General features: G+C 38.8%; 1 protein-coding gene across 7 annotated transcripts in view; it reads left to right on the top strand.

Annotated features, from left to right (window-relative positions):
- Positions 1-20,386, top strand: part of USP40 (ubiquitin specific peptidase 40) — a 77,597-nt gene that overhangs the window by 3,443 nt on the left and 53,768 nt on the right. For 6 of the 7 annotated variants that reach the window (XR_012016762.1, XR_012016763.1, XR_012016764.1 and 3 more), the window contains exons 3-9: positions 1,585-1,652; positions 2,805-2,918; positions 5,369-5,533; positions 7,116-7,262; positions 9,481-9,624; positions 12,050-12,178; positions 18,735-18,833. Coding sequence is in view for 4 of the 7 variants with exons in the window: in XM_072796742.1 (XP_072652843.1) it covers positions 1,585-1,652; positions 2,805-2,918; positions 5,369-5,533; positions 7,116-7,262; positions 9,481-9,624; positions 12,050-12,178; positions 18,735-18,833 (866 nt within the window). In the remaining 3 variants the exon portion in view is untranslated. The remainder of the gene's footprint in view (positions 1-1,584; positions 1,653-2,804; positions 2,919-5,368; positions 5,534-7,115; positions 7,263-9,480; positions 9,625-12,049; positions 12,179-18,734; positions 18,834-20,386) is intronic. The other variant, XM_072796743.1, reaches the window with a different exon arrangement.

Below are 20,386 nucleotides of genomic sequence, written 5' to 3'. Positions count from 1 at the left end.
AGAGACTGAGAGGGGTACCTGGGTGGCTCAGTCGGTTAAGCATCTGCCTTTCAGCTCAGGTCATGATCCCCATGTCCTGGCATTAAGCCCCAAGTCGGGCTCTCTGCTCCGTGGGAAGCCTGCTTCTCCCTCTCCCTCTTCCTGCCGGTTTGTCTACTTGTGCTCTCTCTCCTGCTTTTTGTCTCTCTGTCAAATAAGTAAATAAAATTTTTAAAAAGAGTAAAGAGAGACTGAGAAAGGTGTTTGGTGGACAAGCAGTTCAGGTCACAGAGAGGGCCACTGAGCGAGGATAGGGCTGAGTAGAGAGGTCACTGAGCAAGAGCCCAGGCCATCTTACTCTCAGCAAAGGAGATCGTTGGCCAGACATATGGGCTTGTATCTTAGTGTGGCCTATGCATTCCATGTGAGGCTACACATGAATCCTGATGCTTACTAAAGTGGAGATATAATTTAGAAAGGGTAAAAATTAGCGGATACTGGTGGGAAGAATTCTGAAACTTTTTTGGAAGGTATCTTGAGTCGGTAGGGCTGGATTGGGTTCCACTGTACTGGTTCAGGATGGGTAAGAGTAGTGGGAAATGATTATAAAAGTCCTTGTATGGTTTTATGCTTTAACCTTTATGTTTGTAGCTCATTTCTTCCCGGTTCCTGCCAGGAGCTCTAGGAGGAATATAACATTTACAGCAGTAATCATCAGGGTAGCAGTGGTTTTCAGAGGGAGACAGTACCTATCCCATCCCTTCTCTCCCTGGAGTAGGTCAAAGTTTCCTAGTAGGAGTTCCCATCTAGTTTGAGTACAAACTTCCCATAAGATTCACATATGTCGGGCAGCCCCAGTGGCGCAGCGGTTTAGCACCGCCTGCAGCCCAGGGCATGATCCTGGAGACCCAGGATCGAGTCCCACATCAGGCTCTCTGCGTGGAGCCTGCTTCTCCCTCTGCCTGTGTCTCTGCCTCTCTCTCTCTCTGTGTCTCTCTCATGAATAAATAAATAAAATCTTAAAAAAAAAAAAAAAGATTCACATATGTACCAGTGGGCAGCATGCCCAGATTTGGAAGTATAAAACAATTGTGGAGACTGGCCCTGGGTTACCAACTTATTTTTCCAGGTAAGGTCACTACCATCTGTTATTACCTTAACACAGAAATTCTTTTACCAAAAAAAGGAAGGGTGTGGGCTCAGGTTAAAGATGACCTTTTCTCTTGAAAGGAGGGTTGGAAACCTCACATGTGGCTTATAAATGAACACATGTGATACTGTTATATATTGTGTATTTCCTCATGTGGCTTTTGGGACCCACTGCCTTAGACAATGGGAAGCCATCAAAGATTTCTGATGTTTTTATTTTTATAAGCATAGTTTTCCTTTTATAGATCTTTGCTGAAAACTTAGCGTGCTACGTTATGGACTCAGTGGTTAAAAGTAATGTTATCAGGAAGTAAAATGTGTAGAGTAACTGTTTACTGCCACAATCATACTTCTGAATATTTAACAGATTTTATTTACTGGAGGCTTTGGCTTTCTAGAACAGTTTTTAAAAATGAAATAACGTCATTTATATCTCTGATTCTATGTTTTGTTTAGAAGCTTTATTTTCCCTTGGCCCAGAAGAGCTTGGTTCATTTGAGGATAAGGATAAACCTGATGCAAAGGTATTAAATCTACGATTCACAAGGTCTTTTTGGGGGGGTATTGAAGAAATGTGTTTTTTTTTAAGGAAGGAATTAAGTTCCTTAATCATAGAAATTCATAATTTTATCAATTACCGAATATTAATCTTTATTTTAAAAAAGTCACATGGCCTGTATACCGACTAGAATAGAATCTTCCTTCCAAAAAGAATTACTTCAAATATAGTGCTGCTACTGCTTTATGGACCTAGGTTGGTCAAGAAGATATTTGCAGCTGACCCAACACTAGCCTACCAGAAAATCTTCATGCACGTATTTGTAACAACAGAAAGTAGAGACGGGTGTTCTTTCATTTTGGTATTCTGGAAATAAGCTGAGTGAGCAAATCGTATTTTAAGAACATCTCTAATCTTGTTCTTCCTGGCTTTGAATACCGTTAAGTTTATTGCTTTCAGGCTAAAATCTGCACTTCTTAATAGAAGTCTTCTGTAGTCCGGCCCAGCTCTTCTCAAACCACCTGTGTTGCAAAGAGCCAGTTTTTGAGTATTTCCTTTTGTTCCCAGTCTCTTGCAGATCATACTCTGCAAGATACGATAAAAAATGTGGTGGCAACGTCAAATTGCCGTAAAAGTATCTAAAGTCTTATTCTCACTTTAGCTACAAAAGTCCAGTCTGCCCACCAGGCTCTGAGCATCTTCTCTGCCTGCCCTAACCCTCCCCCTCCCCACACCAAGTAAGGCAGGAAGATGGTGAGGCAGGTGCAGCCAGCCCCGTTCCCCTGTGAGGTATCCAGACTCCACAGTGAGTAGAAGTCATGACCAGGAGATTCCTCACGGGGGTGTGTCTCTGAGAAGTTTCAGAGGAGAAGTGAACTAGGAGAGACTGAAATGACTGGCGGTAACGGATCATGGAGTCTCTTAGGGCCTATGTGGGTGCTCATATTGATCTGTACTGTGTCAAGGCAGAAAAATCCAGATCACTAAAACTTTTTTAGATTGAATTAGAATTTTTAAAAGAAAAGTGAGTCTTACTTCACCCTGTGTAATAGTTACAAACCGTTTCCTGATTGAACTGAATGAACTAGAAGAGAAGAGAAAACTCTTTTGCAGTTCTTTTGAAACATCCCAGGCAACACCAACATTTCATTTAGAAATGCATTTACCTTTCGTTCAGGTTCGGATCATACCTTTACAGTTACAACGGTTGTTTGCCCAACTTCTGCTCTTAGACCAGGATGCAGCATCCACAGCCGACCTCACAGACAGCTTCGGGTGGACCAGCAATGAGGTATGAAGGTCGGCTTCTCCAAGGAGCAAAGTTCTCAGCAACAGAGAGTAAACGCTGGCTTAATAACATTATCTAACCTCTAATTTTTGTCTTAGGATCTCAAGAAGTAGTTGAAATAGTTACTTCCCATGTTAAGTAACTACAAGCCAGAACTTGCTCTGTGCAGGATTTTATGGACGGGTATGATTTGGCATGGGAGAGAGGGTTGTGGGTGCAGGGAGAAGTAACAAGAGCTGGCTTTTACAGCTTCAACCCTTGATAAAGCCTAGTTGGGATACAACATCTGCTACAGAGAAACTGGCATGTATATAACAAACTGCTAATCAGCTCAAAAAGCTGACCGGCAATAATTCTGTCTGCCTTTATGACGTGCTTTTGTGTTTGAGTCTGGGTATCCTCACTGGAACACTTGCTTCAAGCGAAAGGTGCAAACGTTCTTGGCAGGTCTTTTCATTTTCCCTGTCCTGCTCCTCTCTGGACTCTCTTCACTTTGTTCCTGTATCCTCCTGTGTATGGATGCTCTCTCATTTTCCATTGGATGTTTCTAAAGGGTGCTTCACTCTATGCAAACACTGAACATGTCAGCAGTGAGTAAAGGTGCTTGTCAATACTGATAGGCTGCGATTTTTTTCATGGAACCGATGTGTTCTTGCAAAAGAGAGGTGTGGGAGACTATCACAGATATTAAAGAGGCAATGGCAAGAATAAATGTTATATTGCCTTCAAAAATAAAGTTTACACTCCGGTCTCCCTGCAGGGAAGACTCCTAAATCAGATGATGCTGTGGGCTTTGAAGAAAATGGGGTATCACACAGTTAAGTTTCTGGTGTGGAGGTGCTAAGGGTTAATTCTTCCCTTTAAAACAAGAAAGTGTTAAAAATGGCCACTCTGTTGAGATACGATTCACATACAAGAAGATTCACCCTTCAAGGTACAAGTCAGCAGTTTGGTGTATTCACAGAGTTGTTACAACCACCACAGAAATCGATTTTAGAACATTTCACACACCCCTCGAAAGAAGCCCCATACTCTTGGTAGTCACTGACCCCCAGACTCTGGCAACCACTCACCCCCTTTCTACCTTGACGGATTTGCCTGTTCTGGACATTTTGCAGAAATGGAATCATGGGATATGAGATCTTTTGAAACTGACTTCTTTCACTTGAAATCCTGTTTTCACAATTCAAGCCCCTTATATAGTATATGTCAGACTCCATTTTATTGTCAAGTAGTATCTTACTGGAGTGATGGCCACATTGTTTTTTTTAATCTTGTCATCAGCAGAAGGATTTGCCTTTTTGATCCTGAGCTTCCTTTGAGTCACTCATTTCGTACTCTTAGAGCAGTGAAAACCTTACTTATTTATTAATTCCTAAATAAAATCCCTCCAGAAACCTGCTAGGACTGGTAGAGAGGGACTCAGAAGCACCTTTTCCAAACTTAGAATTGTTCAGAAACAGCTTGAAAACTTGCACAAGTTCCCTCCAGAGCCAGTTATACTGGAGAAATTCACATCTTCCAGTGGCTTGTATGTTAACAAACAAGATCCCGAGGCCCACTTTTGCTCCGGATGTCATCCACTTCATCAGCTTTTTTTTCTGTGAAAGTTTTCATTAAAATTGTCCTCCCTTGTGGTCTATACTTCACCTTTCATTGCTACTCTACCTCCTTTCTACCTTTCCTGTCAAAGTTGCTCATGACCTCCACATTCCAGGTTCCTAGAGACACCTCTCTGCTCACCATGGGCTCTCAGGAGCACTCATGCCCCACTCAAAGCAGCAGCTCCCACCGGTTCCCATGACCTCGTCTCCTGGTTCCCCCCTCCCTCCCACTGCTCCCCTAACTCAGCTCTGCTTCTGAGTGTTGGTGGCCTCCCCCAGTTCCCATTTATCTGTCGTTCTGAAGGCGATCAGTCTCTTCTTCACACATAGTTGTGTGACTCATGATGGAGTGAAGCAGGTGCCATCAGAATTTTTCTCAGCTTTCTGTTAGTGGGTCTTTATGTGCGAGCAAAATTCTGGTTCTTCTCAAATGCTGCTCATTCAGATCCCCTGATGTGAGACTTCACCTACGCTGCCAGCTCTTAGAGACTACTCTTTGACCGTTGTGTTTCCCCCGTCCCCTGTGGCATGGCCACGTGCGTGGTGTCCCACACGCATAAAAGCACTTTCCTGTTTTCAAGCGAGTTCAGTTATATGTACACCCTGAATGCCACCTATTCGTATTTTCATTTTGGAGTGAAAATCAGAGTAGCAGTGATCTCTTAACATGGTCTCAGTTCATGTAGCTTAGTCATCCTTATTATTTGATTGAAGCTTGACCTTTGGATTTCTAGATAAGTCTTGTGTTGTTTTGTTTTTTTGTTTTTTTTTTTAACTAATACCACTTTAAAAATCTGTTTTTAAAAATCTGAAGCACCAAATTACATTTAAAAGTTACCTGTTTTATAGGAAATGAGGCAACATGATGTGCAGGAACTGAATCGAATTCTCTTTAGTGCTTTGGAAACCTCTTTAGTCGGGACCTCCGGCCATGACCTCATCAATCGTCTGTATCATGGAACCGTTGTTAACCAGGTTGTTTGTAAAGAGTGTAAGAATGTCAGTGAAAAGCAGGTGAATATGCAAGCGTGTTGTAGTAATAAGTTTTATTGTAAGTTGTAACACACGTACTTAAACCTTTGATCTGTAATACCACATAAGGAGCGAAGTGTTTGTTACTAGAAATAACCTTTTTACGTTTTTTTCTTTTACTGTAATTACACCTCAATCCTCAACTTACAGTCCAGCTTTCTTCATATAAACTGAAAGAAGCAAAGTACTCTGATATTAGAAAATATATTTGGGGCACGTTTATAAGTAGAGATCTATGCCCACATGAGAAAAGCCAAGATTATAGTTGGTGGGGTATTATAACAAAAGTTAATTAAGGAAGTAATAGAGAATACTAAGGGATGTTTACATTGATAAATGTCTATAATTAAATATTGGGTTTCATTAATTAACGTCCCTCAGAAAGTTTATCTGTACGTATGAGTTTATGTTGTCCATTTAATCTCATCGGAAATTAGATATTGGAAATTTGCTCATGACATAAAATAATCTCTGCTTGCTCTATAAATCTTGTACAGCGCCTGTTTGCATCACTGAACAGTTGTCCCTCAATAAAAATCTCTGTTTGTTATGGCAAGAGTTAGAGAAAATTGCTGTGTTTGACTGTATGAGTAAAAACCTATATGCCATTTTCTAAATTTTGCATTAATTGCTTTTTTGAGTATGTATACTTTTTCTATTTTCTATGAAAGAGTTGGGGATAAAAAATGCTTCCTGGTCCTTTTTGGTCCTTTTTGCCTGTTCTACTAGAAGGTTTGGTCAGCCTAGTTTGGAAATATTAAGATGTGTGTTTTTGGGTTACCACATGATTGACTTAACTATAATAATTCACAAAGAAATTTCAAGAAATCATATATATGAAGACACATATTTTCAACATTAATTTTTCATACATACATATTATACATTACATATAAGTGTTGCTTGTATTACTTTAGATTTCCACCATGAACTAGATAGAGTTTTATTATTTTACAGTCCCTGTAATAACTCCTTAGAGGAACGCTAAGCACACACATAAAACTGTGAATGATTTAAGCTTGTCAGATTTTAAGTGTGTATTACTATAAGTAAGTTGTAATTCAAATGTAGTTATAGTAGTGTCGCTAGACTCCTGTTTACAAAATACTCTCCTCTTAATTTTCATAAAAATACCTTTTTATCCTGGCTCAGAATAATTTTTTTCTTAGAACTTCCTTGGTATATCTTAAACCAGCGCTAGCAGAAGAGGAGGAAGCGGGGTTTACATTAATCCGCCCTGCCCATGCTGCTCTAGTCTAGAGACAACTAATAGGCACTGCACACTTGGGTCAGATGTGTGCCCAGTGGTTTGTTTTATTTCCCACTAAAATAGCTTTTATTATAGCTACAGGAACTTAGGAACTAGTTCCTGACCTATTTTAAGCCAAATTGTAATTAGATTTAAGGTAATTTTGTGTGATGAATTTCGCAGTATCTTTATCTTTAAACATACAGTGTTTTACGGAAAAGTTATCCGTTATTCCCAATATATGTAGGAGTTGGTGATATGTTTGTGAACTGCTGTGAGATTGCTTTTCCAATATTATATTCATGTGTATTTCAGGAAGACTTCCTAGATCTAACCGTAGCAGTCAAAAATGTGTCAAGTTTGGAAGATGCCCTCTGGAACATGTATGTAGAAGAGGAAGTTTTTGACTGTGACAACTTATACCACTGTGGGACTTGTGACAAGCTGGTTAAAGCTGCAAAGGTAAGGATAGATACCTGCTGCCTTTCAGGGGGCGCACACAGTCCTTGGTAGCATGAAGTGTTGTCACGTGAAGTCAGCTTGTATGAAAAAGTCTGGAAGATACACATGAAGCTCTTAATTGCAACTAAGGATTTAGACATTTAGACTTTAGACTAAGAAAAGACATTTACATTCTACATATCTGTATTTTAATTTTGTACTATCAAGAATTCTTTTAAGCTTTCAATCTAATAATTCTCTCAACTTTTTTTTCTCCAGGAAAAATTTATTTGTACCTCAGTGTTTCTTAAATATACCTTTTTAAAATAAACTCCCCGTATCCTTGCTTTTGGCAAAGTACCATTAGGAATAAGGTGATATGTTTTTATTTCTCCCAAGAAACTCGTTGAGCTTTCCTTTTTTTGCTTACTACTGCAAAAAAAGGGCTTCATTTTCTGCACATGAGATTATTTTACAATATTGATAGATACACCCTCCCTGACTTGCAAATCTAATATGCCCCAATCCCTTCCCCTAGTGGGAAATGCTCATCTTGCCAGTTAAAGGGCTAGACAGGGTACCTCTGGGTTTCTTACTATAAGGATGAAAGGAGGACAAGCCTTACTATTTCACTGCTGCCAGATGATGTGATGGGCTTTCTAGTCAGTGGTTACTGGGCACTGGCATATAGAGCTATCACATAAGATGAGTTTTTGCACTGACCTGCATGGCAGAGAGCACCATTCCTAGAGCTGACACTTACTGAATTTTGCGTCAAACAAAATGAGGACTGATTCAGATAACACACAATATTGATTTAGATCCTGGAGGTTGTGAGAATGTTTAAAAAAAAAAAAAAAAAAAACTAAAAAAAAATTCCTCCATGCCGGTAGCTTTCCCAATAGGATTTGAAACCACAGGGTGAATTTTACATTGTTTAATATGTATTTCCATTCAGCCTTTGCCTATTTGTGACACACAAATAAAGAAGTTTATTTTTTGCTTATTTATTTTGTATTTCACCTTTGGTGTTACAATTATGATCTAACAAATCTAAAACTCAGCAGATGAAAATTCTTGGAAGGATACTTAAACGTGTTCTTAGTTTTATTGAACTTAATTTGCACATTGGTAAAACAACCTTTAGCTCAACAAAAGCAGTTCTTGCATGTACTTTTTATGTTTTGGTTTAATTTAATTCTTTTTCAGTGGAAATTTTTTCATCTCAGTACTTTTAAAATTGCACTCTAAATTTCCATGTGGTTGTGCTACCTAAATTAACATAGATTTTCTTATTCTGAGCAGTCTTTTCTCAGCCATAGTATAGATGAGATACTCAGAATTTTTAGATGTATTTTTTTTTAACTTGTTGGAAAATCTGCCATGTTATAATAGCTGTTTTTTCACTTAACTTTTTTTAACCCCCAATTTGTGGAATCATTTTAAATACATTTTTAGGAACATTAGATATATATATGTAAAGATAATATAATTAAGGACGACTTTACAGATGGAAAGGATTTTTTTGGCCACCCCCTACCCAGCATACCATTAGTGCTAGGAAGTTGGGGAAAGCTGATGACTTTTAAATAAAAAGCAGCTTAATTTAGTGTTTTGTTTTAAAGGAAGGAAATAAAAAATAACTTTTACTTGCTTTTAAGGACAGTCATTGTAAAACCCCAATCAATGGATCTTAACGTTTGGGGGGTGAGAGCCCTTTGAAAGTCGAATGAAAGCTGTGGATCTTCTCCCCACAAAAACACATTTGTGCAGACCATATAATATCAAAGGTTCAGATCCGCTGAAACCGGTCCATAGGTCCCAGGTGAAGAGCTGCAGTTCTTTGTGAATAAAGGGCATGCTGGGCAAAGTGGAGGCACCATGGAGGTAGGTGAAAGGCCAGAACTCACAGGGAAGGAGCTGTGTTAGCAGAGCGAGCACCAGTGACACATGCTCATCGGACACCTTTGATTTTAGGGTATCAACACTACAAACATAAATTTGGGTTGTACGTTTTTAGTTGTTAACATAAATGAGCAGTATCACCCTTAGTCCCATGAAATAGATGAATTCATATTAAGAGCTGACTTCAGTCCAAGGAGATGAATTTATATGATTGAAGGACACATTTCTCTTAAAACTGCATCACAGGTTGCTTTTTCATATCTTAAGAAACATTATGTATTCTTTTCTCTAACTCTGCTTTTAAAAAAAACTTTAAAATTTTTTCTTTCAACAGTCGGCCAAATTACGTAAGCTGCCTCCCTTTCTTACTGTTTCATTATTAAGATTTAATTTCGATTTTGTGAAGCGTGAACGATACAAGGAAACTAGCTGTTACACATTCCCTCTCCGGATCAATTTCAAGCCTTTCTGTGAACAGGTTTGAACAATTTTATTGTGAAATTCTTTCTTTTCTCCTCTCAAGATTGAATATTTAATTGACCTGGTTTCTGGTTGGCTTATTGCAGAATATTTCCACCTGGCACTGTTAATATTTTGAGTTGGGTAATTCTTTGCTGTGGGTGCTGTATTCCATACATTGTAGGATTTTAAGCTACATTCCTGGCCTCTGCCCACTGAATGACAGTAGCAACCCTGCCACACCACCCTCAGTAGTGACAAAAATATCCAGACTGTGCCAAATGTCCATGTCTCCTGGGGGAGGATATGGGTAAAAATCAGTGCCGGCTGAGAACTACTGGTTTATTACAGTCCTTTTGAATTTCCAAAGTATGAATTTTTTTCAGTTCTTTTTATTAAACTCTCCTTGAAAAAAATCTTAAAGGAAAAATTAAGAACAAAATAAGAAATAACCCTACATTAAGGAGAAATTACCATTAATTAAGTACTTTGCTATTTGGATTTAGTTTACATGAGATGCAATAATGAATTACACATCTAGAAAGTGAATAGATAATTGGAATTTCACTAGAATTTATAATCCTTGAATCACAGGAAAGTTTTGAAAACAAATTAATGATACAATCAACGTACGATTTTAAAATATTTAAAATGCCATTTTAAAGTATTTTCTAGGGCAGCCCCGGTGGCACAGCGGTTTGGCGCCACCTGCAGCCCAGGGTGTGATCCTGGAGACCCAAGATCGAGACCCATGTCGGGCTCCCTGCATGGAGCCTGCTTCTCTCTCTGCCTGTGTGTCTCTACCCCTCTCTCTCTCTGTCGCTAATAAATAAATAAAATCTTTAAAAAAAAAAAAAAAAAAACCTTAAGAAAAATAAAGTATTTTCTATATAATTGCAATAAATGCCAAGATCAGAGCCATGAAACTGTTGTATTTATTATAAATCATTATTTATATGTTTATCAAGACCAGAAGGAACATTTATTAACTAGCTATTGAGTTTCTGTGTATAAAAGTTATATTTCCTTTATTCTTAAATGGATGGGCCTTCCTCTTCTTCAAGCCTGATATCTGAGCTTTTTGGAGTTTTATTGGCATATACAGAATGAACAGTTTTTCCAGAGCAAGTTAATATACTTGCCTCACCTACTTTTACTGCCTGAATTAAACAGTTTTGGGGGGCGCCTGGGTGGCTCGGTTGGTTAAACATCTGACTCTTGATCTCAGCTCAGGCCTTAATCTCAGGGTCATGAGTTTAAGCCCCATGTTGGGCTCCATGCTGGGCATGAAGCCTACTTAAAAGTAATAATAATAATAATTTTTCAGGATAATTGAATTAATTCTTTTATAATTTTCCAATTTTATTATGAAATAATTGACAGACATCACTGAGTACATTTAAGGTAGACGGGATGATGGTTTGACTTACATGTATTACAAAATGACCACACTATAGTTAGTTAACATGCATCATCTCATATAGAAAAAATTTAGCCCTTTTAAAACAGTTTGTCACATTATTTTAACAAACTTGGAGATTACAAAATTGAAATAGGTAAAACATTGAGTACTAGTTAAGAAATTGACCATAATTTTACATTTTGATTTCTGTATCAATGAAAAAAATTGTCACTTTACATCGTTTATATCTCTCATCTTTTGCCTGAACCAGACATTGAAAAAAATTACTGTTTGCTTTATAATGTTTCAAACAAATAAGTTTCTCAGATAACTGGCACCCCTTCAAGTAACATATTCACATGCAAAGGATCTTTTAACCTAAAGTAGATTTTTTTTTTTTTTTTTAGATTTTTTTTTTTTAATGTCAGTGTAAGTGTTCACTGATCAGGTCAGTCATAATTATAGAGCACATTATTTATAAAAAAGATGGATCATAGAAGAAAGAACCTTTTCCTCCTACTAAACTGCCTCTGAACAAACAGCTAATATTGGTAATTGCTTAGTTTCCTGTGGTGCAGAGGATGATCATAGGTATGGCTCTGACTTGGAGGTGCATGACCATCTAGTTGGGATACAGGACCAATTCCACAGCTACAGAACACATTTCTAAAGCAGCATAGTAGATATGACACAAAAATAGTGTTCTCTTGCTAAAACTATCACAGACACATAGGGGAGCATGTTGTAATAGCATCTTGGTGCATGTGATCTTAGGCAAAGAACATAAAAATAATATTTTCTGTGTTTTCATGGTTAAGAGGCAGAATTTGCTTAGTTGTTGTGTGATAAGTGTTAGATGAATGATTGTTTTCAGTCTAAGAATTAAAAATTTTTAAATTTAAAGCCAATTGTTCAAATTTATATTAATTTATCCTTAAATAATAATAAGTCTCTTATTTTAAGAGTGAAATTCTTTCTTTCTGGTAATGTATCTTCCCATTTTACTTAAACCATCACCGTTTATGCTCTTTTTTTCTCATAGAGTGACACGGATGACTTGGAGTATGTATATGAGCTCTTCTCAGTCATAATACACAAAGGTGGCTGCTACGGAGGACATTACCACGTGTATATTAAAGATGTCGATCATCTGGGAAACTGGCAATTTCAAGTAAGCAAAGGGATTAGTTCTAGTCTTACTATTTTGGTGAGGATTATCTTTTGTCATTTATTATAGATAGTTACCCTAGAAAATCTTCATAGGCATAGAAAGTAAATACAGCTAGAAGTTTTAGATTATTTCTGAATAGTTTCATATTTAAAACAACCAGCATAGTAGAAACACCTATATATACTCTTCACCTGTGTCCATCAGTTGTTAACAATTTGTGCAAACAGATACACACAGTTCACATTATCTAATGAGTGCTGAGCCATCTTAAGGCAAGCTGAAGACACCAGGCTCCTTTCCTTCTAAATCCTTCAGTGTTTATCTCCTGAGAGCAAGGGTGTTCCCTTCCATAAGCATAGATCAAAATCAGAAACTTTAACATTGAAATGATATTACACTCTAATAGAGAGTTTATCTTCAGATTCTAACTGTTGACTCATCCAGATCCCTTACAGCATTTACATCCAGATCCTTTACAGCATTTTCTTCCCCTCTCTAGTGTCAAGTGCAGGGCCCTGCATTATATTGAGTTAGCATCTCTCTTAGGGCTCCTGTAATTAGTAACTGTTCCTCAGCCTCTCTTTGTCTTTCATGGCACCAGCCAAAGATGGTAACAATTTTCCTCCTATATGGTCTTCTAAAAGTTTTATAGTTTTGCCTTTTACATTAAAACTTCTCAGTCTTTCTGGAATGGTTTCCTATGAATGGTGTGTAATTTTTTTTTAACTCGGTTGCCCATTACCATTTATTGAATAGTTCTTTCTTTCCCCACCAATCCACAGTGCCAGTTCTATCAATTGTTTATGTATGACTCTTTTTTCTATTCCTAGGCCAATACCACATTGTTAATCTCTTGAAGCATCATAATAAGTCATGATACCTGGTAGAGCAAGTCTCCCTATATGGTGTTATTCTTCAGGAATCTTGGCCTTTTATTCTTCTGTGAACATTTCTAGAATTAGCTTGTCACACACATGCAACACCCATTCTCAGAAGTAGGAGAGTTTTGAACCTGCATATATAAGCCAGACATATCTTTTCATATTTTAGAGCTTACTATAAAAAAATTTTGATATTTTTCTTAAGAATTTGCAGATGTTCTGAGGGAGAGTGCTACCTGGAAGTCTAGTTCCAATTATTTGCAATGGGAAGAATCAAAGTGTGTCACTCAACAAATCCGAACTCTCAGTCAGTTTTCTAACATGTAACTAAAACCCAGTGAAATGTCCCAGTGAAATGTATGTTCAAACCATTGTGGTAGGATGTAGAATTTACAACATCTTCCTGATTGTCAGACAGTTGGTATTGTTAATGAATTGTTGCACCACATGTAGTAATACAGCCTCTCTTGGTGCCAGCAGTGTTCCAGATGCACTTTCTCTTTGTTGGCATCATCTGCTTTTCAGAACATCTGTCTGCATTTCTGATGCTCCATCCATTGTACTTTGATATTAAAAAGCATTTGGATAATAAAGAAGTCAGACTTGGTTTGTATATGTGCTGCCGAGGCGAGCACAAAGTCAGACTTGGTTTGATATTTATCAGGGAGATGTTGACTAGGGAGATGTTCTGTGGGGCTGTGTCTGAACTTTGTATTTTTTGGACTATTTGTGGCTAGTCTATGAAATGTAGTTACCATTAGTAACTACTATTATTGATTTTTATCAACCAGCCATCTTCCTAAACCCTCTTATGTTGCAGACATCTTTGGAGAAAGACTTGTTTCACTCTTTCCAGCCCTTTACCTTCCATTTCGTTCAGCTGAGAATGCCATACAAGCAACACTTTCAGATGCTTGTGCCACGTTTGCCAAGACAGTAGTTTGTGGGACACATTCTCAGTCAGATAAAGGGAAGATCTGCCCGCAGGGTTTCTGTGCCTAATTGGAGCTGATTCCTATAGTGCTGCCTTTTTTCGCTGCTTGCTTAGTTGCCAGGATCCTGTAGTAGAGAGCTCAGGTTCTCTAGAGCAGCCTCCTCGCCCCTCCTGCCCACCAATTATATTACTTTAATTTCATTCTCTCTATAAGATGATGTTGAAGGCTTTTTTTAGATTCTGATATAAGCTTGTGAACAGGTCTAATAAATATTTATCATGTGGCCCATTCCTTTTCTTTGCCTGGCCCACTATAGTCCTGGCTTCTTTTTTCCAGGTGTGCCTTCATCTGTGTAACCTTTCTTCCCAATGTTGCCCTGTCTCTTTAGTCTGGGAAAGTGCTCCCACTTTCTGCCCTGGTTTGCTTCCAGCTCGAGGAGTATGCCTCTGCTCTCCTAAGCACTTGCTGCTTTTGTTCAGCCACTGTACGATTTCCAGCACTTTTATAGTTAGATTTATCGTCAGTCTTTGATGCATAAAATAGTTATTTGCAGTTTCATTTTCCAGGTTATCATTGAGATCATGCACAGAGGAAGCCTTATACAGCAGTGAGGTCGTGTGTCTCAAGCGATGATCCTCCCTTCTATGTCTTTATTCTGGCTGGTGTTTCTTTGGACGTCTTTGCCCTTTCGTGTCCATTTCCTCAGAATCGATTCACTCTTTTCTGGCATCATCAGGCTCTTTTGGTTCTGGTGTGTGACTCAGGAGGGCAGACAGGCACTCTTTCATTGGTTTTACTCTCCACACTGCTCTGCTCTCGAAGCTCTGTTACATCAGCAAGGTCGTCCTCAGGGCTTAAATAATGATCAAAGGATAGCTTTCCATTGGTGTTTAGTATATTTTAATATTTTGCCTTCATGCCTTCTATGAAGCATCCTGTTTGTTACATTTTTTTTTCTGTTTGTTACATTTTTTTTCCTTCTTCCACAATCACTACTTTTTCATCCAGAGTTCTATGGTGTTCAAATAATGAGTAGTGCTTTACGGATTTCAACTTTAGTATGCATACCTGCTGGACCCTGCTTGTCTTTTTATTACCATTATCCTGAGAGATTTCTTGTGTCTAGAGACCTGGGATTCCAAATATTCTAAGCATAGCCAGATAGTGTTCTTTCTGCTTATAGTTTGGCAATTTCTTCTTCCCTTTCAAGGAGCTGTTCCCTGCATTCATGAAGTTCTTTAGTAGAAACCATCTGCAAAGAAACAATTTTCGTGACCAATCAGGTATCATTTTCCCTGGTTTAAAGGCAGCGTTTCAGGGCACCTGGCTGGCTTAGTTGGTAGAACATGCATCTCTTGATCTCAGGGTCATAAGTTTGAGCCCCATGTTAAGGGTAGAGTTTACTTAATAATAATAAAGGCAACATTTCAGTCTCTCTTTGTCTAGAAGAAGATGCCTTTCTTCTAGTATGGAGGCCTTTAACTATTCAAAATGTGACTCTAGATCTGGCTGTGAAAAGGAGACTGATCTTTGCTTTCTGCTTCCTGAGAGCCTTTTTACTTCATTGATGGTTGGTATCACTTTGAACATTATCTTGCACATTTGAAGAAGTGGGTGAGAGAAGGCTCCACAGCAACTCACAATAGGCAGCCCGGAACTAGTTCCTACTCTCCCAATAAGGCCAAGGTTGGGCACTGGCAGAGTGGAGGAGGACTGGGTCTAGGCTATTTGTCATCTGTACCAGCCTGTCAGATAAGGGGCAGTACTGGCATGCCTCTGCGCTTGCACCATTTTTAAATCTCTTATTCCTTAGTCATGTCTTTAAACATATTAAACATGCTATTTTATTAATCTTATAATCATAGTATCTGAAGACTTTGTAGGTCTTATTTGGATATCTGTTGATTTTATTTCCTTGTGATTTTGTTATTTTAGACTATAGCCTTGGTTGGTTGGTTTTTGTTTTTTAAGATTCTGTTTAGGGGCACCTGGGTAGCTCAGTGGTTGAGCATCTGCCTTTGGCTCAGGTCATGATCTTGGGGTCCTGGGATCAAGTTCCGCATCGGGCTCCGCACAAGAAGCCTGCTTCTCTCTCTGCCTATGTCTCTGCCTCTCTCTGTGTGTCTCTCATGAATAAATAAAGTCTTTTTTAAGAAAAAGACTTTATTTATTTGACGGCACAAGCAAGGGGAGTTGCAGGCAGAAGGAGAGGGGGAAGCAGTCACCCTGCTGAGCAAGGAGTCCAATGTGGGGCTCTATTCCAAGATCCTGGGTTTGAGACCTAAGCCGAAGGCAGATGCTTAACCAACTGAGCCACCCAAGCACCCCGGTTGGTTGGTTTTTTAAGAACATGATTTACTAAAGTAATTTGGGGGTTGAGTTGAAAGTGCCTTCCTCCAAGAAAGGCAAGTGTTTGTCTCTACCACATGCCTGGAGTCACTTCAGACCCTTAACTTGAAAATCAGATCTTAGGACTTAGTGGTTTTAGAGCCATGCATCTAGTATGAATTTGGACCACAAACACACATGGGCACATGAGAACCTACTTGTGAGTACAAATTATTAGAGATGGGTTTTTTTGGGTTTTTTGGTTGTTGTTTTTTTTTAATTTCAATTATTTATTCATGAGAGGCACAGAGAGAAAGAGAGAGAGAGGCAGAGACACAGGCAGAGGGAGAAGCAGGCTCCATGCAGGAAGCCCCATGTGGGACTTGATCCCGGGACTCCAGGATCATGCCCTGGGCTGAAGGCGGTGCTAAACCACTGAACCACGTGGGCTGCCCCAAGAGATGTTTTTCTACCTTCATCTAGTATCAAGGTCAAAGCAAGCCAGTTCCTCATTGTTCTTTATTGTGGCATAGATTTTTTTCTATGTCGAGTTTATACAGATAGTATAGCTCATTCCTTCTAGCTGTCTGCTGAAGTCTATTTTTGTGGTATAATTAAAAAGTATATACTTGGCACCTGGATGGCTCAGTCAGTTAAGTGTCCAACTCATTATTTCAGGTCAAGCCATGATGTCATGAGTCATAAGAGTGAGCCAGTCATCGGCCTCCACTCTCAGCAGGGAGTCTGCTTGAGATTCTCTCCCCCTCTCCCTCTGCCACTCCTGACCCCACTCTCTCTCTCTCTAAAATAAATACATCTTAAAAAAAAAAAAGTATATACTTGGTCTTTGTCCCAAGTTCCTGGAATAGAGGTCCTTGAGGTTTCATAAGTGATAAGCATGTCTTTTGTTGTTCATAATGAATCCCTTTCAAGCATATTGAATTCATGCTAATGGATGACTTGATGGTGACCTAGATATCTTCAGAATGAGGGCTGGTCACCAAAAGAAACAACCATGTACAGAGGGTTGGTGATGTTAGCCACAGCTCCTGACCTGAGGAAGGAAGAGGGGCTGATGATCGAATTTAGTTAATCAGTCATGCCTGCATGTTGAAACTTTGATTAAAACTCTGAAACGAGATTAAGGGAGCTTCTGGGCTGGCAAACACATCCACATGCAGGAATGGTGGTCACCCTGGCTCCACAGGGACAGAGGCTCCTCTTGGGGCCTTTCTTGACCTCAGCCTATGTACATCTTCATCTGGCTATTCATTTATATCCTTTGTGCTAAACTATAGACATGTATATAAGTTTCTGGGTTCTCTAAGCATTACGGGAAATTACCAAACCTGAAATAGAGGTTGTAGGAACCATAAAATTTGTAATCACCCAGGCAGAAGTACAGATGGCCTGGGACCCCATTTGTGGCTATTGTCTGAAATGGGATCAGTTTTGCAGGACTGTGTGAAGTTAGTATCAGAACTGAACCAAATTGTGCCCCCCATATGGGTCAGAGGACTGGAGAACTGGTTGTTTGGAAAACCAATCATTTAACTCTATACTTTGGGATGTACTTGGGTTTTTGTCTCCCAAAACTCATCCTATATGAGCATCAAAGTGGAAACTGTCAGCAGGTTTCAGTGTCAGCTGTCATAGCTGGTGGCCTTAACTCTGGATTTCCTCCCTGAATTCCCATTTCCCTTGTTCTCTGAGGATTTCCCTGATATTCTCTTGCTAATTCAATGTGTATTTTAAAAAGATGCCTTTTTGTTTTGTTGTGTTTACTTTACCCAGCATTTTTGGTAATTGTTCAGTAGAATGGTTGTATTTAGTCTACCATTTTCTTTTGCTATTTCTTTTTATTTTTGTCTTGTGTTATTAGGTCTATTGTATTTATGGCTGTAAGCCAAATTAAAATACTTTTGCAAGATGAGATGTAAAAAAAAAAAAATCAATAAAAATACCTTATTTTGACATGTTCCCGAGTAACTTCATACAGTAGGGTGCAGAGTTGGATGATAGGAAATAGAATCGAGCACTAAGCTGCACCTGCCAGGGACATATAACATGTCAGAATTCGTAGGGTGCAGCGGAAGTAACACTTACCAGCAACCTGTCAGGACCTACTGTATGTGTGTTGCCCTGGAAGTTTATCTTACAGTCCCATTCACAGATAATGCCAAAGAAGTTAAATATTTTGTCCAGGATTAGTCGCAGAGCTGGAATTCAAACCTGGTCTGCTGGACTCCAAAGTATACATAACTTATTACAGTGTTTTCATCATTTCTCCATCTTGAAACTTCCATGGCACAAACATTTCTATTTTATTTTATTTTATTTTATTTTTTTCTATTTTATTAATTACCTTTTAAGGAGTTAATGATAAAAACCTTTTATTGTTTTCCTTTCTAGGAGGAAAAAAGCAAACCAGGTATGAATTTAAAAGATCTCCAGAATGAAGAAGAGATTGATGATGATCCCTTGATAATTCTAAAAGCAATCTTACTACAGGTAAAGAAAGAGTTTATATTTATGTATGTTTGGTTCAGACATGCATGTAAAGTGTGAAAGTTCATTGATAGAACTGGGACTATATATAGTCTTTTTTTCTTTGGGACATTTTCTGTGCCTGTTTTTACATTTTGTTTATTGGAGACCTTCTGGTTATAAAAAAATTCATATTTGTAGTAGGAAATTTTGAGAAAAAATTAGGAAATATATAAAAAGTATAAAAGAATAAAAATATTAGTAAACCAAGTACCCAGTCACTGTTAACACTTTGATGTATATATAGTCTTTGCATTCTGTCTTTTGTTTATGTGCATATATTGGGATTGAGATATGGGGTTTTGGTATTACTATCCTTTTAAATAGAATTGGGATTTACCATACGTATTGTTTTGGCATTTGCTATTTCCCCATGTTTTCCTTCTACTGTCTGCTGTTCCTGAAGTTATGCCCCCTTTTTCATTCCTTATATTCATGTACTGATAATGCCTCAAGTGTATGACTTTCAATGTTTGCTTAGTGCTGTGTTGTAAAGGTGGTAGGTCTCCTTTCATGTGTTTATCCATTCTTTTTTTTTTTTAATTTTTATTTATTTATGATAGTCACAGAGAGAGAGAGAGAGAGGCAGAGACATAGGCAGAGGGAGAAGCAGGCTCCATGCACCAGGAGCCCAACGTGGGATTTGATCCCCGGTCTCCAGGATCGCGCCCTGGGCCAAAGGCAGGCGCTAAACCCCTGCGCCACCCAGGGATCCCTGTTTATCCATTCTTACAAAGAATTTTTCTTAACTCTATCCGACGAACCTAGACTGGTCTGTGGCCACTGTATCTGTGTGCTGGGGCTGTTGTCACTAAGGACCAAAGACTGGGGGGCTTAAGCCACAGAAATTTATTTTCTCATAGTTGTGGAGGCTGGAAGTCGAAAAATGAAGGTGCCAGCAGGTTTGTTCTCTCCTGAGGCCTCTCCTGGGCTGGCAGATGGCTACCTTCTCACTTTGTGCTCATGTGGCCTTTCCTCTGTGCATCTGCATCCCTTGCATCTGTGTGTCTATATTTCTACTCCGTATAAGGACACCAGTCAAAATGGACTGGGACCCACCCTGATGACCTCATTTTTAATGTAATCAATTCTTTAAAGGCCCAATCCAAATAGAGTCATAGTTGAAACCTTGAGGGTCAAAGAGTCAACACATAAATTTGGGGAGAGGGGGACAGACACATTTCAGCCCAAAACAGAAACTTACTCCCTTTTAGAACTTGTTTACATTTAGAATCATTCAGAAGAGATCTTGATAATTCTTTTTTTGCACTTAAATGTTTCTTGTAAAAATCCCACAAAATATCAGGAATTTACCAAACCTCAGAATACTCTTTGGGTTATTGCTCTTTAAATGTTTAAACTTGAGGCGCTTAAGTGGCTCAGTAGTTGAATGTCCAACTTTTGATTTTGGCTCAGGTCATGAGATCAAGCCCTGCCTTAGGCGCACTCAGTGGGAGTCTGCTTGAGATTCTTTCTCTCCTTTTCCCTCTGCCCCTCCTGTTCATGCCTGCACTCTC

This window comes from Canis lupus, chromosome 24 (assembly GCF_048164855.1).
Source record: "Canis lupus baileyi chromosome 24, mCanLup2.hap1, whole genome shotgun sequence".
Taxonomy (NCBI): Eukaryota; Metazoa; Chordata; class Mammalia; order Carnivora; family Canidae; genus Canis; species Canis lupus.
The sequence above is the reverse complement of the archived record's forward strand: the minus strand, read 5'-3'. Positions and strand labels throughout refer to the sequence as shown.